This window comes from Eucalyptus grandis, chromosome 8, assembly GCF_016545825.1.
Source record: "Eucalyptus grandis isolate ANBG69807.140 chromosome 8, ASM1654582v1, whole genome shotgun sequence".
NCBI lineage: Eukaryota > Viridiplantae > Streptophyta > Magnoliopsida > Myrtales > Myrtaceae > Eucalyptus > Eucalyptus grandis.
This window is the reverse complement of record NC_052619.1, coordinates 16376445-16403326: the sequence shown is the minus strand read 5'-3', so window position 1 is coordinate 16403326 and position 26882 is coordinate 16376445. Positions and strand designations below refer to the sequence as shown.

At 36.5% G+C, this 26882-nt stretch overlaps 1 protein-coding gene and 1 non-coding gene across 2 annotated transcripts in view; both read left to right on the top strand.

The window, feature by feature from the left end:
• Positions 1-13278: 13278 nt before the first annotated feature.
• The window catches only part of LOC104416449 (probable fatty acyl-CoA reductase 5), a 31368-nt gene continuing 17764 nt past the window's right edge, over positions 13279-26882 (top strand). Inside the window, 6 exon segments of the mRNA XM_018859940.2 lie at positions 13279-13354; positions 13410-13514; positions 13649-13752; positions 14335-14534; positions 14650-14750; positions 14889-15081. Coding sequence (XP_018715485.2) covers positions 13279-13354; positions 13410-13514; positions 13649-13752; positions 14335-14534; positions 14650-14750; positions 14889-15081 — 779 coding nt within the window.
• On the top strand, positions 23007-23112 carry LOC120287941. The gene has a single exon (XR_005546195.1). It is a non-coding gene; the product is annotated as a small nucleolar RNA R71 (small nucleolar RNA).

Below are 26882 nucleotides of genomic sequence, written 5' to 3'. Positions count from 1 at the left end.
TATTATTGAAAGGGCTATCATGGTAAAGGTACCCCGAAATTCGATACCCACACTTGACCTTTTTTTTTTCAAGGCGTGTCACTCATGTGGGTACAAGTCACGACACATTTTCATTGTCACACGAGGTATGATCTTGGCAAAGCTCACAACCATGTATGAGGGGACTTACAATGGGGTCATTCCAAAAGGTAATGTCATGACGTTTTTTTTAAATGTGAATCATGAGGGAACTTTTATGGTCAAGTATCCCTAAACTAGACCTTTTCCATCTCCATTTGGGGAGCATGAGGGGTCCACTGGAGATTGGTCACTAGTTAAGAGGAGTTGAAGCCGTTTAAAAATAATTGTCGTGTTAACCAACATGTTTTTATGTAGGATCATTTACATGTCAAAGTCGCGTGAAAAATGAGGTAAGTTGCTAATCTTGTGTTAAATGGTCTTGTAAGTGGGAGATATAAGGGGTGAAGTGTGTGTAAACTCCTTGTCTTGTAGGTGGTGAAATGATGTATGAATGAACGGTTATATTGAGGTGTTGAATGTTTAACTTTAAATGCATGTTTACAAGCTTTAGCACTATATCGCACTCGCAACCATAGTCTAAAACCCTGATCACCCAATTTAAAACCTTTAGCAAGGTTTGTGGGTAGAGTTAGCGAGTGAACACTTGTGGTAATCTATACTTCCATTGATGCGCTCATCCTGATTGATAAAAGTTGCATTGATCAATGATAGTAGTGGTGAGTAAACTATTTTTATCCTTTGAGATGGGGGCCTTGAGCCTTTGGTATCCTCACCCTTAAGTGTCAAAACCTCACAAGTCCTCATGCGATGTGTGATTTGTGCTTGCTATAGTGTTGGTTGATAAGACATCATTCCCGTTTTATCGTTGTTATTTTCCTAATTTTTTAATTTCAATTCCACAGTTCATATTTCCAACAACGATGCGTCTTTAATCTTGAATGCCCCTTTAGGTTTAGGTTTAGATGGACAAGTTCGAGATTGACGTTATTCTTGTGCTGAGGAGCCTCAAGATTATGAGATAACCTCGATTTGAAGCACCAAGGTTGTGTGGAGAAACACATTGGTTTTCTCCCGATCTTAGTGGAGGTCAAACTCGGAATAGTAATGGTGAAAGCGTTGGTCCACTTTTGGACTCCTATGACTTCCACCTTTGTGTTCAATCAATACGAGTTGACCCCTACAATTGAGAAGTTCGAGATAATCATTGGGTTAGATAAGGCTTCCTTAGGTTTCACCACTCCTCCTATTAGACAAAACCCAATCTCTCTTTTAAGTCAATTTCTTAATATTCCTTTCGATAAAATTAGAGCCATTCTTAAAAGAACTTCAAATTACATGCTTTATGCTTCCTCGAGCAATATCTTCTTAGTCTTCGGAATCAAATTCCCTGCACCTTTCTTCTTATGTTCTTCGGTTTTGTGATATTTCCTCACACTAATAAAATAATGGATCCCTTTGTTACCTACATCATTAACCAAGTTTATGCCTTTAGTCGCTTTACATACATGATTCTCGTTGAGACTTTCATATCCCTTAATCAATTCAAAGCAAATGGATAAGGAACTCTTAGAGCCCTATTGGGACTTCTCCAAATTTGGCTGATTTATCACATCAATGAGTTTGTCCCTCATATGAGAATCATCAATGTCACGAAGAAGTACCATCCTATTCTCATGTTTCATGAAAAGAATGAATTATTCCCATTGTGGTCCTTTGCTATATGGTTTCACCTTCTCAAAAGACTCACTCCGAGCCTAATTCAATGGCATGTCTGATGGTTAGGGAATCCTGATGTGCGCCTTACTAGTGGAGTTGACAAAGGCAATATCTTCATGTTTGTGAAGGTTTTTGTTTCAAACACTAAGCGTACTTTTAAATGTTGCAAAAGAGTAGGTACAATGTTTAGGCAATGCTATTTAGTCATAAAGCTCGACCTTTCTCTACGTAAATTTTCCTATTATTGATAGACCTAGTCTATAAATTAGAGTTGACCGAATGATTAATACGATTCTATGACCGACAGATGACTGGATCAGAGTCACTCTAGTTATTTGAATAATTGCTTGACTGAAACATTGATCGATCATTTGAGAACTTCGGTTCAACAACATTTACTCAAGGAAAAGAGCAGTAAGACTTTGTACGATTTAATATTGCAATGCAGTTGAGCATTAACTTTTTGCTATTTAAAATCCTACCGCCATCTGACCAGGGGAAAAAAAAATTCCCATCAACCCTAACATGGGAACGTGATACATACCAAATTAATAATTGATACAATTGATTGGAAATCCAACTACCTCACTGAATGAATGGGGACAAAATGAGCAACTCATTGACAATGACATTAATAATGTGGAGTCCATCATCTTGAAAATGCATTGGTCATTTGCCCAAAAGGAGGAAAAACGATCATCAACGCCAAAGCCTAGAAAAATAAGCATAAGTTCCTCCATTCCTACAAAATGTTGAAAATGAGGAAGATTGCCTTGGAGGAAAAAGGACTTTTAAAATCATTACAGATGTCAACATGCATGTGCAAAGATGAAATTAAAGAAAAGTTGGGTCGAGGGAGATAATTGACTTGAAAAACTCCAGATTAAAAATCTCTTAGGTATTTGGTAATCAATCAGGCGCCAGTTGCTTTTTTTAACGATAAAAGCGTAATACCTCTAGTCTCAAATAAGGTGAAAGATGGCTAGTGATGTTATTCACAAGTAGAAACCCATTTCAAATGTCTACCGTCTCATGTGGTCACATCCGTATACTTCTTTTGATGGGTCACGTTATTTTGTCGAACTGTATTAAGACACAACATTATTTCAGTATATGTTTGGTTCAATCTATTCGATATGGGATTCTAGGGAGGCTGAACCTAAGTCAGATTCGGTCCAGATTTTGTTCTAATTAATTAATGCAATGCAGTTGTGCATTAATGTTTTGACAGCTACACTGAATGTGAAGCTCAATTGGGTCCATATAATAGATATCAAACTAACAATCGACACTATTGCTTGAAAAGCCATTTACCTCGCTGAATAAATGGGGACAGATATCAAAAAACTAATTGATACTGACATTAAATGTGGAGTTTGATCATCTTGAAAATGCATTCACGGATCTTTTTCCCAAAATGATGAAAAACTATAATCAATGATACATGCTAAATTACCACGCATGTTTTGTCAATAAGATTTGGATGAGCCTTTTATATGTACATGTACATATACATATACATATACATATACATATACATATACATATACATATACATATACATATACATATACATATACATATACATATATATATGTATACATATATATATATATATATAAAGTCTCTATCATTACTCTAATATGGTATTACAGCCAATAATTTGTTCTAGATTTATTTCATATATGAATTTCTTTGTGTGGTTATCAATACAATTTGCACGTGAGAGGGAATGAAACTAATAAAAGTCAAATAGTCAATGTGTAAATAATTTTAACGATGGTGGACCTAACAAAAATCCAAATAATTAGATAAGGAACTTCTGCCTAGCTCAAACGATAGATGAAGGAGCGTGACGGTGAAGCATAAACTTTTTCCAAGCAAAATGCTTGCCCTATCTCATCAATCCCGTCACTTGTATATTTTAAAAAGAATATGTTTTGATACATATTAATTACAAGTAATATGCTAAGTATATATTGTTATATATAACTCACTATAATTTACTATCTACTTAATTTTAAACCTAATATAAAAGTGATTAATTTTGAAGTAACAGAATGAAAAATTGTTATGCAAACTTTGGCAATTATATTACTTTAATATGTCGTTTAAAAATCATTTGAAATTTATTTCCCATGTTGGGATACATTGCCTTGTGTGCCCTAAGAGAAAGTGTCCGCCCCACACTGCAAGGATCACGGGAAGGTGGTGGGGCAAAGTGATAATGCTAGTACGAGTACCTAGAGGGGGGTGAATAGGTTTATAAAATTTTCTTGGAGATTGCACAATACTTAGACAGATGAATGATTAAAGAATCAATCGTAAGACTGAGTAAAGGAAAGAGAGAATTAAACACGAGGTTTATAGTGGTTCGGCTTGATTCAAGCCTACGTCCACTCTTACTCAGACGACAGCCGATTGGCTGGATTCCACTATGAACAAAGAGATGTTACAGTGTTGATCTTCCTTGATTTCTCGATGTAGATGATCTACTACACTCGCTCAAGATATCACCAAGTATAAACACTCTCTGTGTGTACAATTTCGCTCGAACTGTATCGACTAACAATCAAGGTTCTTCAAACTCTGGAATTTTTCTATCAATCACACTCTTAAAATAACTAGAACGTCTTCCTTTTATACTCCTTTATGCCATCATAGCCGTTGGCACTTACCAAAGGAATTCCTCCAATCTACCCGTTGGTCGGAATCAATTAAGAAGATCATCCGAGCTATTTAAGGAATCGATGATAGCCCATCAATCCTGTTCGCCCATACAATCAGGATTTTGGTTTCCAAGAATAGAACATTCCAAGAATGTTTCGTCGACCATCAGATCTTCTATTGTTCTTAGATAAGAATCAAAAAAATCCGTAGTGATTATCCAACCAAGGGATCTTTTCCAGAGGATTGGATCGAATCCCCAACCATATACTTCGGCTTCGGATATCCTTCGCTACTGGATTAGAAAGACTGTCAGTGAGAATAATCTTGAGTCTTGAGTCTTGAGATTACAAAGTCTTGAGACTATAAAGTCTTGAGACTTTAACTATCGATATCCGACTTAGGGCGATAGAAATGTTTTGTCGGCTTCAAAATATTCTGGAAAGATTTCTCCAACAATCTCCCCCTTTTGATGGTGACAAAACTTTCTTGTAGATTTGAACAACTTTGACCTGCAAAAACATTTCTCAAGCAATATGGCTAACTCATAAAGATTAATAAACAACCAGACTCTGCATCCACAGCAAATTGGTTAGTCTTTCATGAGTAATACCATATAACAATACTTGATATAAATGCAACCAGTCAAGCATCAAAATCCACAGCCAATTCAGTCTAACACTCAAGTTCAAGTTCTCAAGTCATACTAAAAAATAAACATAAAAGTCAAATAAAGTTTTAAAATAATGTTTGTTCAAATTGGTTCTCCCCCTTTTTGTCATCATTAAAAAGAGGGTGAGAAAGGAGTCATGTCTGCTTGGGAATGCGCACGATCTGGAATTCTCCCATTGACTGGACTACGCCTTCCAGCCTCTTCAAGTCCTCCCTTAGATGAGCTACCTCCTCTCCTTTGGCATTGGCTTGAATTTGCAGAGCGAGGTCTTTCATCTTGTCCTCCAGGCTGACTGAAGATGCTTGTCCAGCATTCTTCATTGCTTGAATTTCACAATCCAGAGCATATATTTGGCCACGCATTTCCAGAAGAATATCCATGATTCGATGAAAATCTGCAGAATTGTCTGTCAATGTTGATGGCATTCATCTGGAATAGGTAACTTTCTTCTCTGCATCCCTATCTTTGACCCGGTTCGAGTAGTACGAAAGCGGTGAGACTTTGATTGGTAGGTAGCGTCCTCGTTCAACTCCAACCGTCCGTAGAGTCGAGCAAAAATTCTCAAGTTGAAACAAATTCAACTTTTCTCTTAAGTTTATGTTGATGGCGTCCGAAGTCAAAATCGACACTTCTAGGGTTTATCACCCCTCTTTTCAACAGCCCGGAATACACTTTTTCTTGATCCTTGGATTTGAACAAATCCATCCGATTTCCTTTCACCTTTGCTGCCACTCCCATTTTCGGTTGAAATTCAAGGAACATTCTGTCATCATTGTTCCCTTCAATTAAATTTTGTCTGGCATACGAGGATCACTTGGAATGTTCGCAAGTGCTTCCTCTGCTTTTCCTTTCGGGGCAATTCCCCATTCCTCCATTTTCTTCAGAAAAGATACTCATTCCCATAATTTTTGTCCTTAAGGAAGTCATCTATATAATTCAATGGAGTACCTGTGCTTTTCAACGCACGATAAAGTTTATACAAAAGGAGGGCTTTTGAACTCTTACGGGTCGGCATCCTCGATTATCTCTTCTTCCAGATTATGGCTTGCACCTTGTGGGGCATGAGGCGTTGAATGACGTGGATGAGAGCGAATCGGACTTTGTCGCTGACTTGTTGAGTCTTCTTCCTCGGTGAGATCGAAATGAGTCGGTCCCTTCTCCATTCTTTGTGGTCCCACCTTTGCGATTCTTGATGATTTCCTCGAAGAAGACATCTTTCTTTGTCGTTTGGAAGATTCCTCCACTTGCTTTCCCAAGAAAAATGACCACTTTCTCGACGACGAATAAGCAGTAAAACAGTATCGGGAGGAGAGTGCCTTTTAGGGTTTTGAAGATTGGGGAATAGAAAAACTGTATATATATAACTCAGTTTTGAAAAAGGAAGTTCAATCGGTGCAAGGAAAGTGAACGATCACTTCTTTTCAAAATCAATAACTGCCAAAATTATTAAACGAAAGATCGTACCTTTTCGAGTTAATATAACTAAATGACAATTAGTACCTTTTAGATGAAATATAACTTACAGTCTATAGCCACGAATGTCTGAGTCTGAGGATTTAAAGTCTGAAAGATTAGAGTCTTAGAGTTGGTGAGTCTCTAGACTTTTAACTTCTTCAGGCTTCAAAATGTTGAGTCTTGAACGGATAAAGTCGAATTGATTTTTCTCCAAAGGCTTTGTGAATATATCCGCTAGTTGACTCTTTGAATCAACAAATTGAATCGAGATTTCTCCATTTTGAATATGATCTCTAATGAAGTGATGTCGAATCTCAATATGCTTTGCTCTTGAATGAAGGATTGGATTTTGGTGAGATTTATCGCACTGGTGTTGTCACATCTGATTTCTGTGCATGAGTCTTCAATCCCAAAGTCTTGTAGCTGTTGTTTTATCCATAGAATTTGCGAACAGCAGCTTCCAAGAGCTACATACTCTGCTTCTGTCGTTGAAAGAGCTACAGTGCTTTGCTTCCTCGAAAACCAAGACACCGTTCTGTTTCCAAGTAGTTGACAAGTTCCAGAGGTGCTTTTTCTATCGATTCTGCAACCGGCCAGATCTGCATCTGAGTATCCTAGAAGATTAAAGTCTCCCTTCTTGGGATACCAGAGACCGATGCTTGAAGATGAGGCAACATATTTGATAACACGTTTTACAGCACTGAGATGGGATTCTCTAGGATCTGATTGAAACCTAGCACAAATACAAACACTCAACAAAATATCAGGTCTAGAAGCAGTAAGATAAAGAAGTGAACCGATCATGCTCCTGTACAGCTTTTGATCTACTTTCTTCCCTTCTTCATCCTTGTCTATCTTATGAGAATATGACATTGGTATGTCGGTCTTTTTACACTTTTCCAATCCAAACATTTTGACAAGATCATTCGCATATTTTTCTTGATGGATAAAAGTTCCTTCCTTCATTTGTTTCACTTGAAGTCCAGAAAGAATGTTAACTCTCCCATCATACTCATTTCAAACTCATCCTGCATATACTTAGAAAATTTCTTGCATAGACTTTCATTAGGTGATCCAAAAATAATATCGTCCACATATATTTGAACAAGTAAAAAGCTTTTGCTTTCCTTTTTGATAAACAAAGTAGTATCTACTTTACCTTTGACAAAACCATTCTGTAATAAGAACTTACTTAGTCTGTCGTACCAAGCTCGAGGTGCTTGCTTTAAACCATACAAGGCCTTTTTCAGTCTGAAGACTGAGTCTGGCTTCTTTGGGTCTTCAAACCCAGGTGGTTGTTCCACATAAACTTCCTCATGGATGAATCCATTTAGGAATGCACTTTTGACGTCCATTTGGAATAACCTGAAATTTTTATAACAAGCAAACGCAAGTAATAGACGAATAGCTTCTAACCTTGCTTTTGGAGCGTAAGTCTCATCATAGTCTATTCCTTCTTCTTGCGTATATCCTTTGGCCACGAGTCTTGCTTTGTTTCGTACGACTTTTCCTTCTTCATTCATCTTGTTCCCGAATACCCATTTGGTTCCAATAACGGTTTTACTTTTTGGTTTAGATGTCAATTCCCGGACATCATTGATGTTGAATTGTCGAGTTCTTCTTGCATAGCTTCGATCCAGCTTTCATCGATAAAGCTTCTTCTATGCTTTTTGGTTCAATTTTAGAAATGAGAGCCACAGCACTAGATTCTTCACGCCTTTTTGATCTGGTGCGGATTCCTTCATTGATTTCGCCAATAATGAGATCTTTAGGATGACTGGATTTATGCTTCCAGTTACTGGTTGTTCTGCCTGGTTGATGATCTCTTTCTTTGTTTGAATCTTCATGTGCTTCTTGATGTTGGACTTCTAGAGACTGAGATGCTTCTTGAGTTGTAAGCATTGGAAAGTCTGGTGTAGGTTCAGACTCTTCATACGAGTCCGCTGGATTCATCTTGAATTGAATCTTGGAATTTAACATTTGTTGATTCCTCCACCGACGGCTTTTCTTGTTGTAGACTCGTAGGCTTTGCTTGATGTAGAATATCCAAGGAAGATGCCTTCATCGATCTTTCTTCAAACTTACCAACTCGATCATTTGCATTTTTCAAAATAAAGCATTTGCAACCAAACACATGAAAGTATGAAACAATAGGCTTTTTACCTTTGAACAATTCATAGGGGTTTTCTCTAAAATAGGTCTTAAAAAGACTCTATTTATAATATAGCATGCTGTTGAGACAGCTTCCGCCCAAAATCGTGAAGAAATTTTGCTTTCAATTAAAAGTGTTCTAGCCATTTCTTGAAGAGATCTATTCTTTCTTTCCACAACTCCATTTTGCTCGGAGTATATGGAGAGGAAAACATATGATTAAAACCAGATTTATCACAAAATTTCGTAAAATCTTGATTTTCAAATTCACTTCCATGATCTGTTCTTATGCTTGAAATTGCACATCCTTTTTCATTTTGAACCTTTTTGGCAAATTTTTCAAAATACGAAAAGGTTTCTGACTTACTTGTAAGAAAGTATACCCAAGTAAAGCGGGAGTAATCATCCACAATTACTAGGCAATATTTCTTACCTCCAATACTGGGTTACGGTTGGTCCGAAGAGATCCATATGAAGCAAGCTGTAGCACATGATTAGTAGAAACATGGTTTATTTGCTTAAATGAATTTCTTACCTGCTTTCCCAGAGAATGCATGGAGTGCATGAATCGACTTTTGGTATGGCAATTTAGGTAGACCTCGAACAAGCTTCTTTGATGAGATTTTGGCTAATTGTTTCATGTTGACATGGCCAAGCTTTCGTGCCATAAGACTGCTTCATCTTGAATTGAGATTAGACATTATGCTTCATTTGGTTTTACATCAAGGAGGTAGATATTTCCATGCCTTCGACCCATGAAAGACTGAGTTGAGTCTTTGCTAATTCCAGAACATATGCCTTCGTGAAAGGAGATCTTGAAACCAAAGTATCACACAATTGGCTAATACTTAGAAGATTGTAGTTGAGTCCTTCCACTAGAGAGACATGGCTTATTGTGAGATTTCCAATTTTCACAGTTCCAAATCCCACAATGCTTCCTTTGCTGTTTCCTCCAAATGAAACTTTTCCACCATTCACTTGAACAAGCTTTATGAAGCATTTTGAGTCTCTGTCATGTGTCTTGAACATCCGCCGTCAAGATACCACTTAATTTTCTTTTGACAGAGACCTGCATTCAAAAGAGAGTCTCAAGCTTTCTTTGGTACCCAAATTTTCTTGGGTCCTTTCACGTTAGTAGAATAAGCATTACTAGGCCATACTTTCTTGACAGGCTTCCAAACCATAGAACACTCTTTTTCAAAATGATCCTGACTGTTACACTTTGAACATCTTAGAGCACTTCGACCTACAGACTTTACAAAGACTTTCTTGAAATGATTTTTGTAAGCCTCTTTTGACGGTCTTTTCTTAATTCTTTCTTTTACTTTTGGAAAATCAATCAAAGGAATTGTTTCTGCTGTCATACCCAAACCAGACTTGTTAAAGTAAGGTCTTTGGACTGAAAGAACTTTTTCAAGTTTTTCAGACCCTATTGAAAATTTCTTTGAAATATTTGATAAGTCAGTTTTTAAGAAAGCATTTTCTTTTGAAAGTTTATCTTCATTCTCCTTAAGAGTAGAAACATTCAAGTCTAAACTTTTCACTTTTTCTTCTAAAATATTTTCCTTTTGTTTTAAGACTGAGTTTTCCTTTTAAGTTCGGAAATCCTTTTAGAGAAGTCTTAAGACTAAAACATAGTTCATCAATGTATTTGGAGACTTTGACAGGATTTTATAATCACTTACCTCAAATTCACTTGTCGAGTCGATCCAGAATCTGAGTCCGATTGTGCCATTAGACAAGGTTGGCATATTCCTCATCACTTTCTTCACACTCTGTATCGCTCCAAGTTTCGGTTTGAGAGCTTTACGAGACTTTTCAGCTTTTCCTCTTTTCTTCTTCGGAGAGGACAATTTGGTCTGATGTGTCCCTTTTTCTTACAAACAAACTTGGTTTGCTGTTTCTGAAAACTTTGTTTCCTTGAGTTGAACCTTCTCCCTTTTCTATTCAGCTTTACAACCTTCTAATCATAAGAGCAAGCTCCTCATCGTCCCGGATCTTCTTCGAGTCTGTATCATCGAATCATCGTTAGATTTTAATGCAATGGATTTCTTACCTCTTGGATCTTCGTCTTCATTAATTCGTTCCACTTCATAAGATGAAGAGTTCCAATCAGCTCGTCTACGAGATAATGGCATAATTCTTTGCGTCTCTCTTATTGAAGTCTTTATATGATTCCAATCCTTGGAGAGTCCACGCAGAGCTTGTTCACCTTCATAGGATCAGAAATTTTCTGTCCTTGATTCTCAAGACCATTGACAATATCTGTAAAACGGCTAAACATGTCAGTTATAGATTCTTCTTGTTTCATTTTGAAGGCTTCATATTGACCAAGGAGAATGTTAATTCTGGTCTCCTTCACTCGGTCTGTCCCTTCATAAGTGATATGTAATCTGTCCCAGACTTCTTTTGCTGTATCACAAGAAGATATTCTGTTATATTCAGTTGGTGATAAAGCACAATATAAAGAGTAAATTGCTTTTGCATCAAGTGCTTGTCTCTTGTTTATCTCTTCTTGAGACATTCCGCTGGTTTCAACAGTTTCTTTCCCTCTTTCGGATGCGATGCAGCAGTAGGAGTAATTCCTCTTTCCACCACATCCCATTCCAGAGGATCCTTTGATCGTAGAAAAGCTTTCATCTTGTTTTTCCAGATGTTGTAATCCTTTCCATCAAAGTAGGGTGGTCTGGTATTGCTTTGCCCTTCCACCAGCCCTGGTGCTAGCATACTAGCCATGGATCTTTTACTCTGAAGTAAAACACTTCAAATAAAGTGAGAACACGGGCTCTGATACCAATTGATAATGCTAGTACGAGTACCTAGAGGGGGGTGAATAGGTTTATAAAATTTTCTTGGAGATTGCACAATACTTAGACAGATGAATGATTAAAGAATCAATCGTAAGACTGAGTAAAGGAAAGAGAGAATTAAACACGAGGTTTATAGTGGTTCGGCTTGATTCAAGCCTACGTCCACTCTTTCGAGCACCGACAGCCGATTGGCTGGATTCCACTATGAACAAAGAGATGTTACAGTGTTGATCTTCCTTGATTTCTCGATGTAGATGATCTACTACACTCGCTCAAGATATCACCAAGTATAAACACTCTCTGTGTGTACAATTTCGCTCGAACTGTATCGACTAACAATCAAGGTTCTTCGGACTCGGAATTTTCTATCAATCACACTCTTAAAATAACTAGAACGTCTTCCTTTATACTCCTTTATGCCATCATAGCCGTTGGCACTTACCAAAGGAATTCCTCCAATCTACCCGTTGGTCGGAATCAATTAAGAAGATCATCCGAGCTATTTAAGGAATCGATGATAGCCCATCAATCTGTTCGCCCATACAATCAGGATTTTGGTTTCCAAGAATAGAACATTCCAAGAATGTTTAAGTCGACCATCGATCTTCTATTGTTCTTAGATAAGAATCAAAAAAATCCGTAGTGATTATCCAACCAAGGGATCTTTTCCGAGAGGATTGGATCGAATCCCCAACCATATACTTCGGCCGGATATCCTTCGCTCTTTTGGATTAGAAAGACTGTCGGTGAGAATAATCTTGAGTCTTGAGTCTTGAGATTACAAAGTCTTGAGACTATAAAGTCTTGAGACTTTAACTATTAATATCCAGACTTAGACTGATAGAAATGTTTTGTCAGCTTCAAAATATTCTGGAAAGATTTCTCCAACATACTTAACATTGGAGTTCTAATACTAAATGTTGCTATTATGTCAAAAGGTACCTTTTGTGAGTTAATTCTAGTTTTACATATGTATTTCATAAACGCTCCCCCCTTATTAAGTGTGTAACTCGATTCATTCCCATCCCCTTTGCCATTTTAAAAGCTTGTTGGGGCTGCTTCTTATCTAGGCCTCTCGTCCCTACCATAATTCTCCACAGCGTAATAGGTTCAAGCTATCCCAACCGAGACTTTGAAAAACTTCGCATTAATACTCACGGTACGATATTTATTGGACTTTTAGCTGCATCTTATCAACAACGTTATTATCAAATATCTTACACCAACTGAAAGAAATTCTATAGGAACGACAGCTACTCAACAACACTCGTCATAGGAAGACTTGAAATTGACAAGGTCATCGTTGCAGGTCGACCAACGCTGAAATAAAAGGCATCTCTCTCTACATAAGCACAACTAGCACTCCTCATGAACCGCCGTCCTTAAGACAACTCCAGTCTTTCATGGATTGGAAGCGGGATTATTAAGCGATACAAGAGTGCTATCAACGGCGGTTGTCTACCAAGGGACATCTATTAGAGACTTGATCAATAATGATAAAGACGGACAACATCGTCTTGATGGTTGGATGGAATTGCAGCCTTGAACATCGTGAACACACAATATGACATTGTACCCATTAAATAATTTCATATGTAACCGTGTCGGTGCTAGTTCTCTTTCCGCCGTATTGCAATGTTGATGTTGACGTGTCAAAAAGTTATGGGAGGTTGATAGGCATGGTTAAGTTGCAGCTATATATGGAGCATTTGTGCCTCAGTGCTTAAGTCGCTCTTCAGGTGGCCCCTAACTCCAGTTCAAAGACTCGTCCTTTTCGGTTCGAACATGGGGTTGGATATAGCACAATTTCTTGAGAACAAGACCATCTTAGTCACCGGAGCAACTGGCTTTCTCGCCAAGAGTACTCTCTTATGCTTCAGTACTTAAGTCGCTCTCCAGGTGGCCCCTAACTCCAGTTCAAAGACTCTTCCTGTTCGGTTTGAACATGGGGTTGGATATAGTACAATTTCTTGAGAACAAGACCATCTTAGTCACCGGAGCCACTGGCTTTCTCGCCAAGAGTACTCTCTCTCTCTCTCTCTCTCTCTCTCTCCCCCCCCGGGGCGTATGAGTATACATTGTCGCCAATTGCCATCCATTGACCATCTTTTTGCTAACTAACATTTATTTGATTCTATATATTATGACGAGTTAGTTTTTGTGGAGAAGCTGCTTCGAATTCAACCAAATGTCAAGAAAATATATGTTCTTATCAGAGCTATGGACAAACAGGCAGCGACACAAAGGTTGCATGAAGAGGTAGAGAATTAAAACCTAAATTATCCTCAGATAGTTTAGATCAACTTTTTGTTCTAAATTGACTAGAAAGAAAAGGCACACATAGATATGTGTTAAAAAGAAAAATTATTAAGGTTCCGTTTGTTTCGTGAAAGATGAATGATTTGAAAAAAAATTTCTTTCAAATAATTGATTGTGTCGCTTACAAGAATAAATAAGCGAAAAAGATTTTCATCTTCTACCAAAATGCAGGACATAAATTGTTGTTGATAATGATTTTTTTTTTCTATTGAATAATTTTTTAAGCTATATAAATGATCATTTTTCGAAAGATATACATCAATTTTTTCACTCTTCACAAAACAAATAGAACCGAAGGGAGGGATTTGTGTTATTTTAGGAAAAAAACTTGAATCGTTACAGGAGTAGCCGTATTGTGGTCTATCCAATAGATGGCACAATCACTTAAATGTGTAATTCCAAATTAATTCTACTCTATTTAACATGGAAAATCAAGGCAAAGGAAGAAAAAGGATACGAAAACTAAGATAAAAGATAAATTTTCCTTCATAACAACTCTTAATCTTTTCGCATCGCAAACAGCTCATACAGAAGAAGTTATTCGGCATTCTGAGGGAAGAATGGGCAGAGAACTTCAACTCAATTGTGGAGAAATTGTCTCCAATTCCTGGGGACGTTTCTTGCGAGAATTTGGGAGTACATGATTTCGATTTGAGATTGGAGATGTGGAGAGAAATAGACATAATTGTCAGTTCGGCCGCGACTACCAAATTCGACGAAAGGTGCGTGATTAGTGATTACAATCTTGCCCTGCCCGCCCAATTTGTAATTAGTTCAGATAATTCGTGGCTTTTTCTTCATACTATTTATGTGTTTACTGCCATCTTTTTCCCGCAGATATGACATTGCACTAGCCGTCAATACATTAGGAGCTAAGCATGTTGCTGAATTTGCTGTAAGATGTGTCAACATAAAGATGCTACTTCACATATCAACTGGTTTGTGTTTTTTCGATTATGGTTGTTCTTGATATTTTTGCTATGTAAATTAGCAGACGATAGGTTCCATTTCACCACCCGCTTGTTTATAAAGTAGTTTGCACTGACAATGTTTCTTATGGAACCCTTTATTTTCAGCATATGTATGTGGCAATATGACTGGGATTATACAAGAAAAGGCATTTAGTATGGGTGAGACACTCAACGGGTCAAGGAAGTTGGATGTGAATGAAGAGAAACTCTTGGTTGAAGAATTGATGAACGAACTTCGAGAAAGGAATGCTTCAGAGAGAGAAATCACCATTGCTTTAAAGAATTTAGGCTTGCAAAGGTTTGCTTGTTATTAATTGAATTGTAAACAACGGAATTGATGATTAAATTAGTTGAAAATTACAACTTCAATTGTGGCTCTCAAACCCAGGCATCAAGTTAGACCACTACCTCAAGCTTAGCTTACGCTTTTTATCATCTCTAGTTGATTGTATCATATGGGAAAATTATAAGAAAATTCTGAAATTTATTGTAGAAGTGTCAATTTAGTTTTGAACTTTTTTTTTATTTTTTGGTCAATTGAGTTTTAAGCATTTTTGTATTTGTACAAATTCAGTCAATCTACTCAATTTTGGCTATAAACTATTGACATAGGCGTTGGACGTTCTGTGTGGTACAGCTAATGCCAACGTAGACAGTTTTAAGCATTTTTTAATAATATTTTAATGAGCTAAATTCAGTCAATCTACTCGATTTCTGGATCAAGTTCAACAAGTTTCCCTTGTTGGCTACGTGTCATAAACCGATGTACACCCTGAAAAATAAAACAAAACAAAAGCTAGATTAAACTTAGAATTATCCGGTATCAATATTAATTAGTATTAAACAAACGATTCCCCGGCAACGGCGCCAAAAACTTGATCGTAAAATTCTAAACGCAAGTGCACGTATCGAACAAGTAATATAATGATGAGATAAAGTATCGTCCCACGGAGATCGATGATTAATAAACTAATTAAATACTAAAATAGATTAATTCTAAAATTTATCTAACAGATCAAAATATAATTAAGAATAAATTAAAAACGAAACTTGAAGACTTTGAAGACTAAATGCAGTAAAATCAATCAGATAAATATGTTAGAGCATCCGATTTCACCATAACCACTATATATGAATTTCAGATTGTTGTGAATACAAGAACGATATCAAACATGTGATAGCAGAATTTCCTAATCTATTTACTATCCTATCTCTAGGTATAGCAAAACTACTCAGCTTATTAATCCACTATATCTCTATGTGAATTAAAATAAACATGAGTGCATTAAAAACTATGAATATTCTCGGTTTACAATGAGTCTTTTGGATCACCTTATCACCGAAAAGCTACACAAATAACACGGTATATTTCTATCCACGTTTAATTCATGGTTATATATTATAATGAGCAATTGCATATTATCACCTCTCAGTCTCAAACATGCACATCAGATCATTCAAGTGGTGGCCAGTCACTCAAAAGCAGTAAACGCAATAATATATAACTCACATGAATGAAATCAATTGTAAAACATAAAAATCATGAAATTCATATCATCATGGTTAGGCTACATCGTAGCCCTAACAAAAGAAAATTAGAACATAGTAGAATAAGAAATAAAAATAGAAATATAGATCAAACCCAGCATCTTGAATCAAAGGACAAGAATTCTATCACCACTTTTGTCTTCTCTTCAAAATACTTGAAAACTCTCAGAACAATGGAAAACGATCTAACCCCCTCTAAACCCTAGCTGCTCTCTCTTCCTATTTATAGGAAATCTAAAATATCTACTTGTAGATAATATTAGGGAACAAAATCAAGAATTTCCTGATTTGATATCCATCTTCCATTGCTGCTTTTATTTGAATTCCTGATAGTTGCCATTCTTTTCCTTATCCTCTCAATATCTCTTTATTCTGCATCAACAAGGAAAATTCAAATAATCAGAAGAGAATCCAAATATTATCTCATAGATAATGCATTAATTGCTGCCTAAAATAGGTAAAATAACTCTATTTTTATAGAGTTATCAAACTTCCAAACTTAACATTTTGCTAGTCTTCGAGCAAAATCAAGACATAATACATACTCAACCTAACAACCTTCTCCATGACATCTTTCCATAATTGCTCAAATTCACAATTCAAAGAAAAACACAAATTTCATCCAAACATTGAAATCGATTTATAAATTAAGACCAATTCTAACTATATGATCCAAGTGTGTGTGTGAAAGTCCTAATCTTTTTCGAATTATATGCAATCCAAATAAATTCACATTAACATGCAACCTGTCAAAAATTCTCAATAATTATGACCAAATCTCATAGGTTTGCTTTTCATTCCTCTCTCCACTAATGTAAGCTAATTATCAATCAAAAATCAATAGGACTTTTCTCGGGTTGTAATGTAAGGCTGGGCTAAAGGTGAGATAACGGGAATTTTAAGCTCAAATTACCCATCAACACGTTGATTTCTAGGATCTAATTAGAGCCAATGTCACTGTCAATTTCACTCTTTCAAGATAATTTTTCTGCCGCCATATATCATCATTCTTTTTTTTTTTTTTTTTCTTTCCTTTTCTCTTTTTTTTTTTTTTTTTGAATTGCTTTATGGTGGAGTTTCTCCCAAAGTCCGTCCAAATATGACGTAAAATTTCCAACCCATTGAGTATCCAAATGGCTCACTCAATTGAAAGTTGGATAGGGAACCATAAAAGCAATTTTTTTTTTTGACAATACACCCCAAACTACCACTGCAATCACTTTTTTTTTCTTCTTTTTACTCCATCATTCCTCCCAAATTTCTATCAAGCTCAAATAATTTTTTTTTTATCCCAAAAGAAAATCAACGTGTTCATAGGGCATGGGATAATGATATAATTTGATCACGGCTAGGCTAAACATATATGGGTGCCAATGAAAAATTGGGTAATAATTAAGGCTCAACGGGTGACTAGGGATAAATAAATAGGGTTGGCTTGAAAGGCTCAATCGATCCAAAACTGTCTATATCATTTTCTCAATTAGATTTAGCTTAGGATTTCGCCTCAAGAGAAAATCAAACAAATTCTAAGATTTGGGTGAAATCTAAGAAAATCACATATTTCACATGAATGTTCTCTAGATTTACACATAATTCAAAAAGTAAGGACTTTTAGTGCTCAGTAAGTGGATCAACATAATCGGAATTAAGATTAACTCACACCTCAATTGCAAGTTTAAATAAAATTTAAATTTTCCTAAGAATCATAAAAATTCACAACCAAGAATGCAATCATGAAAAAATTATCCAAAAAATTTGTCGCCCCCCCAAACTTGAATGAAGCAGTGTCCTCAATGCGAAAATAGAATAGGAAGAAGAAAACTTCCCTAGTTGTAGGATAAGTCCATAGATGATCTTGATGATTAAACTCTTGAAAGGTGCTCCCTAAAAATTAACCTGAATAAAATAGAGAAAAGTTAATCTTTTTTTTTTTTTTTTTTTTTGCAAAACATAAACTTAAAAATAAATAAAAACATAATTAAAATACTTGGGTTGCCTCCCAAGAAGCGCTTGCTTTATAGTTTTCAGCCAAACTATCTCATATGTCGCTATTCTGGAGGATGAAGTTCAATGGTGGTCTTCGCTTGTTGTAACCACCTTCAAAGTAGGGCTTCAAACGTTGACCGTTCACTTTGAATGTGCCATCGTGTCATGCGCAACTTCAACTGTTCCATATGGGAATACCTGTAACCGTAAAAGGACCAGACCATCTAGACCGCAACTTTCTGGAAAAAGTTTAAGACGAGAGTTATAGAGTAAGACTTTTTGACCAATTTTAAACTCTCTTTCTGAATATGTGCTTGTCATGCCATCTTTTTGTACGCTCCTTGTACAACTTAGAATTTTCATAGGCCTCATTACGAAATTCCTCCAATTCATTCAGTTGCAATAATCTTTCTTCACTGCACGGCATATCAAAATTCAGAAATTTCAATGCCCAATATGCTTTATGCTCTAATTCCACTGGTAAGTGACAAGCTTTTCCAAACACTAGCCTAAAAGAAGACATCCCAATTGGAGTTTTGAACGCTGTCCTATAAGCCCAAAGTGCATCATCAAGTTTTATTGACCAATCTTTCCTAGAGGCATTCACTGTTTTCTAAAATTCTCTTGATTTCCCTATTCGAAATCTCTACTTGACCACTAGTCTCGAGGATGATAAGGGGTTGCAACCTTATGTGTGACTCCATACTTACTCAAAAGTGCTTCAAATTGCTTGTTGTAAAAATGTGTTCCCCTATCACTTATGATTGCCTTAGGAGTGCCGAATCGGGTAAAAATATTTTTCTTCAAAATTTCACCACAACTTTAGCATTATTTGTTGGTAATGCTACAGCTTCTACCCACTTAGACACATACTCCACAGCCACTAAAATATATAAATTTCCATAAGAAGGTGTAAAGGGTCCCATGAAATCAATACCCCAAACATCAAATAATTCACACACAATAATGTTGTTTAAAGGCATCTCATTTTTTCTTGAAATATTTCCAGTTCTTTGACACCTATCACATGAAGCTACATAGGAGTATGCATCTTTAAAAAGTGTAGGCCAATAAAATCCAGATTGTAAAATCTTAGCTGCAGTTTTGTGGCACCAAAATGGCCACTTGTCTCTCCATCATGACAATGATGTAGAATGTTTGCCTTCTCTTCATCTCGGAACACATCTCCTTATAACCTGATCTGCACATACTTTAAACAAGAAAGGTTCTTCCCAAAAATAATTTTTAACATCAGAAAAGAATTTTTCTTCTGTTGATATGATAATTCAAGAGGAAGAACATTACTTACCAAATAATTTACAAAGTCAGCATACCAAGGAATTGACTTGATGGAAAAAAAAATTTCTCATCGGGAACTCTTCTAAAATTGGTCTTACCTCTTCCTTTGAATTTGGAATTCTTGATAAGTGATCTGCAATTAGATTTTCAGTACCCTTCTTATCTTTGATTTCCAAATCAAATTCTTGCAGCAATAAAATCCACCTGATCAACCTGGGTTTTGATTCTTTCTTTTCAAGCAGATACTTAAGAGCAGAGTGGTCAGAATAAACTATAACTTTTGAGCCAATTAAATAAGAACGAAATTTATCAAAAGCAAATACTACCGCCAAAAGTTCCTTTTCTGTTGTTGAATAATTCAATTGTGCACCTGACAAGGTTCGACTGGCATAGTATATGGTTTGAAAAATTTTATTCTTCCTTTGTCCCAAAACAGCTCCTACTTGCATAATTGCTAGCATCACACATCAGCTCAAAAGGTAAATCCCAATTTGGTGCTGCCATGATTGGTGCTGAAATTAACTTCTCCTTTAAAGTGTTAAAAGCCTGCATGCATTCAACAGAAAAATTAAAAGGAGCATCCTTTTCCAAAAGATTAGAAAGAGGTTTAGCAATTTTTGAAAAATCTTTTATAAATCGCCTGTAAAATCCTACATGCCCCAAAAATCCTCTGACAAGTTTCACAGATGTTGGCGGAGGTAATTTTGCAATGACCTCCACTTTGGCTCGATCGACTTCTATTCCGTTTTGAGAAATTTTATGCCCGAGCACTATTCCTTCCTGCACCATAAAGTGACACTTCTCCCAATTCAAAATAAGGTTAGTCTCCTCACATTTTTGTAAGACCAAGGCCAAATTATTTAAACAAGAATCAAATGATAGGCCAAAAACAGAAAAATCATCCATGAAAATCTCAATATATTTTTCAACCATATCGAGAAAATAGCCATCATGCATCTTTGAAAACTAGCTGGTGCATTACAAAGACCAAAGGGCATTCTTCTAAAAGCAAAAGTACCATAGGGACAAGTAAAAGTAGTTTTCTCTTGATCTTCCGTGCAATAGGAATCTGATTATACCACCGAATATCCATCCGTAGAAAGCAATAAAATTCATGCCCAACATTCTTTCTAACATCTGATCAATAAATGGTAAAGGAAAGTGATCTTTTCTAGTGGCATCATTCAATTTTCTGTAATCCATACACACACGCCACCCAAGAATCGTTCTAGTTGGAATCAATTCATTGTTGTCATTTTTTGAACAGTCATACCACCTTTCTTTGGCACAACTTGCAGGACTTACCCAACAACTATCGAGATAGGATAGATGATACCCGCATCAAGTAGCTTAATTACCTCAGCTTTCACTACTTCTTGCATCTTTGGGTTCAAACGCCTCTGAGATTGGATAGTGGGTTTATATTGCTCTTCCATCAAAATTTTGTGCATGCAAATTGAAGGACTAATTCCCTTGATATCAGCTATTTTCCATCCAATTGCACCTTTATGCTCTCTTAATACTCGAGCAATTTCTCCTCCATCAAATCTGTCAAAGAAGAAGATATAATTACCGGTAAAGAAGAAACTCCATCTAAATAAGCATATTTCAAATGAGAATGTAAGGGTTTGAGTTCAAGAATTGGAGGCTCTTCAATTGATGGTTTAGGCTTTGTAATGTGTTGTCCCAACTCTTCAAATTTAATTGCCTTTTGCCTTGAATATGGTGGAATTGCCTCCATGAAATTTGCGTACTCCTTTATCTCCTCATTATGAATATTTTTGTCCCTTTGTTGAATCGGACATGCTTCAAGTGGATCTTCAAAAATATTTTCCTGGAAAACCTTATTCACCAACTTGTCAACTGTCTCAACTCTAAAACAAGAATTATCATCGATGGATATTTCATTGCTTTAAAAACATTAAATGAAACAGTATCATCTTGAACTCTAAGGATCAACTTCCCATGTTGTAAATTATTAAGAGCTCTCCCTGTTGCTAAAAATGGTCAACCTAAGATAAGTGGTACCTCAAAATCTTCTTCCATGTCAAGAACTATGAAATATGCAGGAAAGATAAATTTGTCAACTTTTACCAAAATATCTTCCACAATACCTCTCGGATATTTAATTGATCGATCAGCCGCTTGAAGTGACACGTGGTTGCTTTTACCTCGCCCAATCCTAATTTCTTGAAAACAGAATAAGGCATCGATTAATAGTTGCACCTAAATCACATAATGCTTTTTCAAAGTAAGAATCCCCAATAGTGCAAGGAATAGTAAAACTCCTGGATCTTTTTAATTTCGGAGGCAATTTGTTTTGTAGGATGGCTGAACACTCCTCGTTTAACTTCACACGCCTCATAATCCTCCGGTTTCCTTTTGTTTGCCAAAATCTCCTTCAAAAATTTTGCATAACTAGGCATTTGCGCTAGGGCATCTGCAAAAGGAATGTTAATGTGCAATTTTTTAAATACATCAAGAAATTTAGAAAATTGCTTATCTATTTTGTGCTGTTGGAGTCGCTGAGGGAATGGAATTGGCGGCACATATGGCTTGGGATTATCTGGAAAAAGTTTACTCTTGCTTGTCCACTTTGATTGTTTATTGACCACTTCTTCCTTGTCTCTGACAATCTCTTCTTCTCCTACTTGTTTACCGCTTCTCAGGGTAATAGCCTTTATGTTTTCAATTGATTTTTCTGTGTTGCTCGGCAAAGAACCCCATTGCCTTCCCGACATCATGCTTGCTAATTGACCCACTTGCATCTCCAGATTTCTGATTGAAGCCTCTTGGTTTTGAAATCTCACATCCGTGCTTTTGATGAAGTCATGAGTTGTGTTAGCAAGTTTGGTGACTATATTTTCCAAATTTGACTTTGTCTCTTTTGATTGTTTGAATCCAGGTGGTCTCGTCACATTCTGATTGTTCCATGAAAAATTTGGATGATTACGCCATCCCAGATTGTATGTGTTGGAGTAGGGATTATTCTGTGACCTGTTAAAATTCCCAACAAAGTTAGAATTTTCATGAGATTGTTTGAAAGTATTACCTACCTGACACTCTGTGCTAACATGTCCCCCACCACAAAAATCACATGTCAAAGTGTGAATTTTCATGGCTGAAACACTCATATTATCAAGCTTTTTGTTGATTGCTTCAAATTGTGCAGCAATTGCAGCAAAAGCATCCACTTCATGAACTCCGCTAACTTTTCGCATTGGTAATCTCTCAGTAGGCCACTGATAATTATTGGACGCCATCTCTTCTAATAAATTGTAGGCTTCTTCTGGTGTTTTATTATTTAAAGTCCCCCGCAGCTGCATCAATTATAGAACGAAGATTTGCACTAGAGCCATTATAAAAGTTTGTACCTACATCCATACGGGTAGTCCGTGATGTGGGCATCTCCTAAGAAATTCTTTGAATCTTTCCCATGCTTCATATAATGATTCATTATCCATCTACATAAAATTAGTAATATCGTTACGCATCTTCGCAGACTTTGCAGGTGGAAAGAACTTACCAAGAAATTTCTGAGCCATATCATTCCATGTAGTAATTGATCCTGCAGGAAGAGAAGAAAGCCAACTTTTAGCTTTGTCTCTAAGAGAGAATGGAAATAATCTCAATTTAATAGCATCATCTGTAACTCCATTATATTTAATGGTGTCACAGATTTCAAGAAAAGCATCGATATGAGCGTTTGGATCATCGCTTGGTAGCCCACTGAATTGCACTGATTGTTGAAGCATCTGAATAAGTGACGGCTTAATCTCAAAGTTGTTAGCTTGAATTGCAGGTCTTCTGATACTTGATGTGGTGCCTTGAACTGTTGGCGCAGCATAATCTTTTAAGAGTCTACGTGGATTTTCATTATCACCGTTTGCCATCTTAGCGTGATTTTTCTGTTCTCTTAGTCGCCTTTTGAATGTACGCTCGATTTCTGGATCAAGTTCAACAAGTTTCCCTTGTTGGCTACGTGTCATAAACCGATGTACACCCTGAAAAATAAAACAAAACAAAAGCTAGATTAAACTTAGAATTATCCGGTATCAATATTAATTAGTATTAAACAAACGATTCCCCGGCAACGGCGCCAAAAACTTGTTCATAAAATTCTAAACGCAAGTGCACGTATCGAACAAGTAATATAATGATGAGATAAAGTATCGTCCCACGGAGATCGATGATTAATAAACTAATTAAATACTAAAATAGATTAATTCTAAAATTTATCTAACAGATCAAAATATAATTAAGAATAAATTAAAAACGAAACTTGAAGACTTTGAAGACTAAATGCAGTAAAATCAATCAGATAAATATGTTAGAGCATCCGATTTCACCATAACCACTATATATGAATTTCAGATTGTTGTGAATACAAGAACGATATCAAACATGTGATAGCAGAATTTCCTAATCTATTTACTATCCTATCTCTAGGTATAGCAAAACTACTCAGCTTATTAATCCACTATATCTCTATGTGAATTAAAATAAACATGAGTGCATTAAAAACTATGAATATTCTCGGTTTTACAATGAGTCTTTTGGATCACCTTATCACCGAAAGCTACACAAATAACACGGTATATTTCTATCCACGTTTAATTCATGGTTATATATTATAATGAGCAATTGCATATTATCACCTCTCGCTCAAACATGCACATCAGATCATTCAAGTGGTGGCCAGTCACTCAAAAGCAGTAAAACGCAATAATATATAACTCACATGAATGAAATCAATTGTAAAACATAAAAATCATGAAATTCATATCATCATGGTTAGGCTACATCGTAGCCCTAACAAAAGAAAATTAGAACATAGTAGAATAAGAAATAAAAATAGAAATATAGATCAAACCCAGCATCTTGAATCAAAGGACAAGAATTCTATCACCACTTTTGTCTTCTCTTCAAAATACTTGAAAAACTCTCGAAACAATGGAAAACGATCTAACCCCTCTCTAAACCCTAGCTGCTCTCTCTTCCTATTTATAGGAAATCTAAAATATCTACTTGTAGATAACATTAGGGAACAAAATCAAGAATTTCCTGATTTGATATCCATCTTCCATCGCTGCTTTTATTTGAATTCTGATAATTGCTCTTCTTTTCCTTATCTTCTCCATATCTCATTATTCTGCATAAACAAGGAAAATTTAAATAATCAGAAGGAAATTCAAATATTTTCTCATAGATAATGCATTAATTGTTGCCTAAAATAGGTAAAATATGGCACAAAACGAAGAGGAAAAACAGGGGCGGTTGTTGGGTGCCCCCTACTCAGCTCGCAACGTCGGACAAGCTCAAAGATCCGGCTATGTCTGTTCGCCTTGTGCATCTCCGAGCCAGGATCCTCGAGAAATCGACCCCAAATCGGATTAGCCGAGACATGCTCGAATGGGACATACCATGGCATTGACGTGAACAAGGACTAACGGCGAATAGTCGGCCGTGGTTCGGACAGACGTAGTGGTCGACAGTGACTCTCGGTGGCATCCTCCTTAACTCACGGTTTTTCCCCTCTCTCTCTCTCTCCGATCTCTCCATTTCACCCTCTCAACTCGATAGCCCCCCTCTCGGGGAACCCATGCCCCAGAGGCTCTATTTATAAGCCGAGAAGGCCGGTTGACGGAGGTTGCTCAGCCGCCAGTCCTTGACGCACCGACTGGCCTCCCCTTTGGCCGAACCAGGGTCACCTTGAGCCCGTCACCTCCACGGTAGCTCTACTCTGCAGGCAGCGGCCTGCGCAGCCGTCCTCTCTGTCACTGTCCGACTACTCCTCTTCTGCTTCGCTTTGCACCTGCTCTGCCCTTGCATCGTCCTTGCTTTTGTGTGCGAAAGGAGGAAGAAGGAAAAGGTCGGGCCAAGGAAAAGGTCTACCCTTGCTCCGCCACGGGGTCTTGGAATGCGATCCCCAACCTTGCCTGGCTATGTGCCCATCTATACACACTAAGATAGGACAAAGTATACCCCAAGTGCCAAAACTTGTCACGGAAGGACACTTAATTGCCAAAAGTTTGGAAAGTGACACTATGTGCCAAAATTGGAGAAAAATAGATCACTTAATTGCAACTTCGGCCAAAATCTGGCCAAAATGCTGACGTGGCAATTTTCTAACAAATGAAGTGCAAAACGATGCCGTTTTTTGCACTCGACGTGCCCTTTTTTAAAAAAAAAAAATTAGTTTTTTAATATTTTATTTTATTTTTAATTTTTTTAAATAAGTTTAGTTTAAATTAAATTAAATTAATTTTTATACTAAATTTTTATGACGTCAATATAAAACGACGTCGTTTTTGTATTATTTAGTCACACAGCGTGCGAAATTGTGTCGTTTTGCACTTCTTTCGTTGGAAAATTGTCACGTCGGTATTTTCGCCGAAGTGGCATTTAAGTGATCCATTTTGCTCTGATTTTGGTATTTAAGTGTCAATTTCCAAACTTTTGGCACTTAAGGGTGCGCATGAAAAAATTTCTGGAACATAAATTGATTTCTGGTTAGAAATTGATTTCTCAATTTCTGAAATAGAAATTGAGAAGTTAAAAATTTTAGCTTCTAATTTATTCTTCAAATCTATTTCTAGAATATAAATCTATTTTAGAAATAGAAAAATCAAATTAAGCGTTACCAAACGGATTTCTGTTCCAAACTTGTTCCGGAGAACGAGAAAACGAGAGAAATAGAAAAATAGAAATTTTATCATGCGTACCCTAAGAGCGCACATGACAACCATTCTATTCCGAAATAGTTTCTGAACATAAATGGATTTTTCTATTTCTATTTCTAGAAGAGTTTCTTAGAAAAAATAATCGTTTGATAACGATACAAAATTTCTACTCTAAAAATATAAATTCATTTGATAACAACACAAAATTTCTTCCTTTTGAACAACAGCGGACCAGCGGATGGCGGTGATGGACGACGGTGGTGGCCGATGGGTGGCAGGTGACCGATGGATGGTGGTCGGCGGCAACGAATGAAAGACCGGTTGACGAACGATGAGAAATTTCTACTTCTGATTTCTATTCCAAATCTATTTCTGAAATAGAAATATATTCCATAAACTTATTATGTTTTTCTATTTCTAGAATAGATTTCTATTCCATAAATAGAAAAATGGAATAAGTTTATCAAATAGATTTCTATTCCAGAAACAGATCTAGAATAGAAAAATTGTTTATGGAATAGAAATTACTGGTTGTCACGCACCCCATACGTATCCCTCCGTGCTAAGTTTTGGCACTCTGGAT